The sequence below is a fragment of the Penaeus chinensis genome, chromosome 31, assembly GCF_019202785.1.
Source record: "Penaeus chinensis breed Huanghai No. 1 chromosome 31, ASM1920278v2, whole genome shotgun sequence".
In the NCBI taxonomy this organism is placed as follows: domain Eukaryota; kingdom Metazoa; phylum Arthropoda; class Malacostraca; order Decapoda; family Penaeidae; genus Penaeus; species Penaeus chinensis.
The window spans coordinates 19,693,039-19,700,538 of NC_061849.1; the positions used below are offsets into that span (position 1 = coordinate 19,693,039).

Sequence of the window (7,500 nt, forward strand, 5' to 3'; positions counted from 1 at the left end):
ATTAAAGACATATTATTCACACTGAATTATTTATATATTCTCATTTGACATTACTAGGGGAGAATATACCATTATTATTATTATTATGGAGGTCAATTGGCATACCGAAACTATAATGAAACAGATTCTCTACACCTGGGATATTTCAAACATTGAACATTAAAAATAGATATTCTCTCAGAAAGGAATAATGATTAACAGAAAAATCAACTTCAGGTCATAAATTTCTTTGGATTAAACAAAAATGCAAGATTTTTTCTATGGTAATGAATGCATTCAATACCTTAATAATAAATGTTAAAATTTAGAACCGTATTCTTTCATATTTTGAACTTTTGTTTTAGGTGTAAAACAAGTACTTATTGTAGAGGAAAGACGAGACATCTGTAAACATGATGAACACCTTTGGATCTGGGTGACATGATCTTCATGCCATGACAAAATCTGACTGATGGACAGGGTGACACGAATATTCCGTTGTGAAAAGTTTGGCTGACGGCTGGAATGATTGGAATGATGAGTGCACATGGGTGCTTAGACTCAGTGGGAATTTAGGAAGGGATTCTAACATTATTTCCATCAGAAAATGAGTGTGGAATGTACCATCTGTGAGCAATGACTGTAAGGATGCTGGCTCTGGGAAGGTCACTATTTCCTTGCTCAGGATCCTATTCCTGCCCACTGTAACTGGCAACATAGAATGTATTACAGAAAATTGTATATTATGAAAAATAAAATATATGTATATATTGTTATTGTTACTACACAGAGTTATATACTACCTAGAGAGATGGTATGGAGTCTGTGCATGAAAAAACATTAACATCTTTATAGAGCATATCAAATATACACCTTGAAAAATGGCAAAAAAGCTAAAAATGCTTTTCAGAAAAGGAGATAATAACATTTCCAAGGGGAGGCAAGGAGTCTTGATAAAGGACACAAGTTTGTATGGGGGGCTGGGAGTTCAAGTCACACACCCAAGAGAGTTAAAACAAAAGAAAGCCTAAAGCCCAAATTTGGGGTCATGTGCAGGCACCAAGGCACCCGGATCCAACAGGTTAACATCAAATACCTCACTTAACTCAATCCCAATGGACTGATGCACAGTCCCCTGCATTTTTTTGTGAATTTCGTTACATATAGATGGCTCCACAAGTGCTCAGCCAGCAAGGAGTCTATCAGTAGGCCCTAGTGACCACTTCTGAATTCCCCATTCCTCAAAATTTTGAGGAAACATGTTTTTCTTTAAAACACTATTGATATCAAAGCTGTTATTATTCTTACTGATATTAAGATTATTAGATCATTATTAAAATCTTGGTAATATTGACAATGAAATAATACATAAGAATCTTTCCAAAAATCAGGGAAAAGGGTAAACAGGTAAGATAGGTAGGATTAATAACCGACTCCTTGGCGATGATGCACTTGTAGTGCCATCTATGTGTAAATACAATAAATTAACTTCTATTACAGTGGGGATAGCATGCATACTTGCCATCCGTGCCAATTGGGTTAATAGCAATTACTTATTTAGTTAGTATCAACCTACATGGCCTAACTGAATTGAAAGTACTAAGAGAATTAAGTATCTGCTTCAGTATCTTCATCAACATTTTAGATGATGGCTGTTTAACTATGGTTAACCCACAAACGCCAGGTGTTGTTACTGGCCGTCTGCTGGGTGTCTAACCCGTGAGACGTAATATAATGACATCAGTTATGTCTATGTGGAAAATTCCAAGACTATTTTTAAGACTATTATTTTTTTCACACGTAACCATTAGTTACATCATGAGGCCATATAAAGATGTGAAGTTCTGAAGTCATATAAAGGATGGGGGAAGTAGGAGAGTTATGAGAAGAGAGAAAGAGAGAGAAAGGGGAGGGAGGAAGATAGATAGAGAGACAGATGTGTCTGTGTGTGTGTGCAATTCCTTATCTTTATGATGTCACTTCATCTTCGTGACATCACACGCTCACACACACACACACACACACAGAGGAATTGATATCACTTTACAGCTGCCATCTTGTTTCCACATAGAAGTAAATGACGTCACCTACGAAGATGATTTCAGTACACAGGCAATGATGTGATTGGTCACGTTATGTGACATGTGACCTATGCTGCTTGGACCTCATTGGCTATTGTTTACTCCCACATTTCCCATCAGGTGGAAGAGCGGGAATTTACTGATATATATTGAGGTGCTTGCACCTCATTCATTACTTGCTCTCGCAATGTTACGCTTGTCAAGTACTCGCAGAAGCTCCCCCTCCTCCTTTGAGATCGATCATCGACCTCATCAGTGCTTCCTGCAAAGGTGCCTTGGCGGTGTATTTCGCACCGATCATTGTCGTCTCCCCGCTCTACCACCTTTATTGACTTCTCTGAAGAGAGTGGGGATGAGTGGTGCCCCAGTAGGGCGGAGGATGCCTTTTACCCGTTTTGACATATCCAGTTTGGATGAATAATTGAACTTTGTGTCTCAGGTGGACACTACCATTGATAGCAACGAGCCTCTCTCTAGTGTGGAAGTTGCGGAATGCTACATGGGAGCAAGAAATTTGTATGAAGAGACAATGTCCCCCACTGCCATAGGTGTCAAGGTGACACTGGATGTGTCCAGCACGCCCTAGGAGATCCTCAGAGACAGATATTGTTTTAGTGTTCTTTATATTTTTATACATATTAAGTAAATATCTCTTGCATTGAGCAGTCAGAATGTATTACTTACTAGTTTTTCTTTTCCACTCCCACAGGCATGTGGTTGCCTGCAGATCATGGCATACACCTTGGATCCTGTGTCATGAACTCATGACACTTGGAGGAAGAAGCTCCACTCCCAGGGGACCAAAAAAGTTCCCAGGACGGCTAGGCTTCAAGACCTACAACCCAACCAAGAGGGCGAGGTTTGGGTTGAAGGTCTATAAGTTTTGTGTTTCAAGGTGTACACCGGGCAGGACCATGGCGACATGTACTTGATAAGAGTTTGGAAGCTTCCTTGGGAAAGGGTACCATTTATTTGTGCATAACTGGTATACGTTGCCAAGTCTTCTTCATGTGCTGCAGTCACATAGGACTAATGTGGTAGGGACAGCCCGGCTGAACAGGAAGTTTGTGCCCAAGGACCTCAGTGTGAGGAGGAAGGGTGATGTTGATTACTACAGCAGCAAGATGGGGATGCTGACCTTGAAGTGGAAGGACCGCAGCACCATCCATACTGCTGCAATGGATATGGATAAGCCATTGGTACAAAATCTGCATGAAAGGTGTTGATGTTGGTGATCAAATGGCCAATCTAACAACTCACCGCTCCAAGGTCTGGTACAGGAAGGTCTTCTTTTTCCTCTGTGACATGGTCACTGTCAGTGCCCTGGGATCAGAGGAATCTCAGAAGGCCTTCCGAGTTGGCCTCACCTCTGAGCTCTGGGGGGCAGTTCAGAGAAGGGGCCAACTCAACAAGGAGCAGAGTTGTAGCACATCCAATCGCTGCAGTGAGGCCTGCTCTTCATCGATGGCATACCATGTCAGAGTTGGGTTTACCCCAGGCAAGGTCGTTGATGCAGCAATAGAAGCTATTGCGTTGATTGCAACATCGTCTTCTTTATAAAAACTCTGATTTACCCTCATCACTTATCCCATCACTTCCAACCATTGCAACAAGTGTGAAGATTGGATTTTAGCTATACGAGCACACAAAATAGTGTGTTCGGTTCTCAAAAGCATAAACTTGAATATAATCCCCAGGGTATTAAATTGGGATGTAAAACCGGGATGCGTGGGGGTCCCCAGCACAGCCACTTGCTGCTATATTTGCCACCCAGAAAGTAGGGTGTATGGCACTCTGAAGGACCCGTCACTAGTGGGTTAACTCCTTGCCGATGGGTACGATGTGTAGACGTTGCTATGCCCACTGTGAGAACTCGTTTGATTGTTTATACACATAGATGGCTACACTTATACTAAGTCACCAATGAGCCAGTTACGAGGACTGCCTCTCTTGCCCGTTCACCCTTTTCTTTGATTTACAAAATATTTTATGTTATCTTATTTTGCTGTTACTAATGTTAAAAAACATTATAATAATTATAATGTTTATAATAAAAATAGCACTAGCAGAGCCATCTATGGGCAGATATTTCCCCAAAAATATAGAAAATAGGCACAGCATTTTCTCCATTTTATTTCATTTTCCCCAGTGGCATTGGGTTAAAACCTTAAGAAATCAAACTCTCCAACCCTTTTTCTCATTAGTTAAGCCTTTGGATTCAGTGACTCCCCTTCTGACATAAGGGAAGTAAACTAGAGTTTCCCTTTTTCAAATTGCTTAAGGCTGGTAAATGCTGTTTTTGTACTAAGTGTATCCCAGATGACCTCCCAACTTCAACTGAAGTACCAGCTTCAAGGGTTGTTGGTTCAGGGAAACTAATACTAATTTTTGCTAATATTTCCACAGGGATATTGGGCCATCAGCATTCTCTGGATTCAGTATATATTGAAGGCTTCAAATTGTTAGCAGAAAGAGATCAGAGATTAATAACATTTATCCCACTGATACTGGGAGTGCAGGCTTTTGTGCACTATACGTTATGGTTAGCTTTCATTATCTGATTTTTAAGTTAGATGACTCTACAAGCACTTCATAACCAGTAATCAATAACTTTGGATCTACCCAATTTCTTTAACTTAGATGACTTTACAAGCACTTCATAACCAGTAACAGATGATTTCAGATCTACCTAATATCTATAACTTAAATGACTCTACAAGCACTTCATAACCAAGCAGTCAATTACTTTGTATTTACCCAATTCCTTTAATTTTCAGCAAAACAAATAGGTATTTTCATTACTATGATTACTGTTATTGTAGCACTTATACTAGTATTGATACTAATACTTTTACTACTACTAATAACAATATTAGAAATGAGAAGAGTATCAACTTTTTGAAGACAGAACATAATTTCATGTTATGGTTCCTATTGACTGAGTTGTGGTTGGTACTGCATAACAACCTAACCCACTTCAGCATAACAGAGGGAGATCTTTTTTTTTTCTCTGATAATACCAGTATTATTTGTTTGGCGTCACTATTAGATAGGGCACCAAAAGTGAAGAGAAGCATTCAATTTTTTCAACATTTGGTTATATGCTCCAACTATAAGAAATTATCCCCCACAATCCAGAAGATGTGACCATCATGTTATGAAAAAATGGCAGGTGATGTGAACATGCCACCATGGGAAAATTTGGCTATGGGCTGAGATGAAGTGAACTTGATATTGTTAGTACTTTGGCCGAAGGCCAGGGTGAAGGGAAGGACTCGCCACAAGTGCACAAAGCTCTTGGATAATTATTAGACTCATTTAGCTCTTAGAAAGGGGCTTTTCTATTATTTCCATCAATAAATGAGTGTAGAACGTAATGTCTGAGGGCCATGACTGGAAGAGTGCCAGCTCCAGGGAAGACGCTATTTCCATGCTCAGGATCCTATTCCTGCCTGCCATGACCAGCAGCACAGGTTGTATTAACCCCTTACTAATGGGTTAAGAAAATAAAAAAAGAAACTCCACGCTCTGGAGATTAATGGCATCGAGCTGACTTTGAGTGCGGGAATTCGCTACATCAAGCCGAACCCCCGGCTCGTAGCGCTTTGGCGTGTCAATGCGGTGTACAGCCGTACTCCACAGATTGAGCAGATGTAAACAGATGAGGTAAGGTAGGCCTTGTAATTGATTCCTACATAACTAAGCACCTGTAGAGTCAATGTGAAAAGAATGATAAAACAAAATCATAGTGGACAAAACATGTTCCTGGTGTTACTGGGTTAAGTGTTACAGGTAATTATTTTTGAATACATAAACTCAAACTGTCATATTAGGTTTCATTAATTAACAATCAGTCAACTGTTCAAAATATACTGGGATTAACTATGGAACACCTGGTGCAAAATTTTAAAATCCCTAGTAGCCCTTCTGACGGACATTTTTCTGAACTGTTATTGAAAATGACCTTGGCAACCCTGAAATAAAGTCTCTCCTCTGAAAAGAGGAAAGAAAGAAAGGAAGAAAAAATGATAAATGAATAAGGAGGAATTTAACCCAATGGCACTGATTAGTCCTACTGTCTACTGTCATTTTCTTTTTGCACAAAGATAGCTCAAGAAGTACTCAGCCACCATGGAGTCAATTTGTAAACTTTTCTAAAAATCAAGGATAAGGGTAGCCAGGTGAGCTTGGTACAACTACTGACTGACTCTTTGGTGATTGTGAACTTGTGGAGCCAGCTATGAGTAAATAAAAAGACACAGTGGACATGGCATGTATCCTTGCCAGCCCCTCAAGGGTGGGTTATTTTAAATTAGGGTGGTGCTTGTACAGGTTGCTATTGTATTTTGGAATCCTGATGGAAAAACATTGTCCTGTGATGTTGGGTTAGTTATTTTGTAGGCGCTGAGCATGGGTTGATGATTTGTTTTTCAAAAGTAGAAACTGAAAATGCTAAATGTCAGATGATAAATGCTGAACCAGTTCATTGTCATTAAATGCCATTATTCATATGATATAAATCTAATTTTCAATGCTATAAAACTGAAGAGAGGGAGAAAAGAAAGAAAGAAAGAAAGATGAAAAACCTCCGTTTATACCTGAGGACTCCCCTTCTGGGGGATAAGGTGATGCTAACTAAATAGTAAATATAGTAATATCCACCTACTGGACTAGTCACTAGGACAAACCCTTTATGAGATCAAACATACCCTCTCGTTAAAAAATTCCCAACCCACTAACTCCTATCGATGCCAATGTATTTGCAGTACCTTGGAAGGTGGTTTTCTGACTGTGTCTTGGGCAGTGTTGCAGTGGATGTGGGTCGCTTAGGGTCTCTCGGCGTTGTTGATGGTGTGGTGGGTAGTGAGATAGTTGATCGAGAGAGGGACTTTCCCATCTCAATGCCACCTGCTGCCTCACTACTGTATTTGATGTTAGTATACTCTCTGCCAAGCTGTAAACTCTTCTGCTCTGCTGAAATACGTTGCTGAACTGTTTCTATATGATGCTGGACAGCCAAGTATACGAACTTGTATTGGGCTTCTGTCTGCACCATTCCTGAGCGTTGAGACCTTACCATCTGAATGGTTCGCTGGATATCTATCTCACAGTCAAGGCCTAATGCAAAATCAGAAACAGAAAGAAAACAAGTCAATTCTGGTTTCCCATCTATATGAAGAATGACTTTATACATCGTATCTGGAACATAAAGTGTTATGCTGAATTCAGGTATGTTTCTATGCTGCACATAACCATTACAATCTAAAGCATGCATGATCACTTCATAAGTACCTTAACCCGTTTCTGCCGGGTGAAGAAAATAAATAAAAATTCTACACTCTGGAGATTAATGGTAATGAGCCGACTTTGAGAGCGGGGTTTCAAGCTGAATGCTGGCTTGAAGTGCTTTGGCACGTCGCTGCAGGCATACAGCAGTACA

At 39.9% G+C, this 7,500-nt stretch overlaps 1 protein-coding gene across 11 annotated transcripts in view; it reads right to left on the bottom strand.

Moving 5' to 3' along the window:
- The window catches only part of LOC125041856 (tyrosine-protein phosphatase non-receptor type 11-like), a 122,360-nt gene that overhangs the window by 15,066 nt on the left and 99,794 nt on the right, over positions 1–7,500 (bottom strand). For all 11 annotated transcript variants that reach the window (XM_047637215.1, XM_047637207.1, XM_047637217.1 and 8 more), the window contains one exon: positions 6,830–7,178. In XM_047637215.1, coding sequence (XP_047493171.1) covers positions 6,830–7,178 — 349 coding nt within the window. The remainder of the gene's footprint in view (positions 1–6,829; positions 7,179–7,500) is intronic.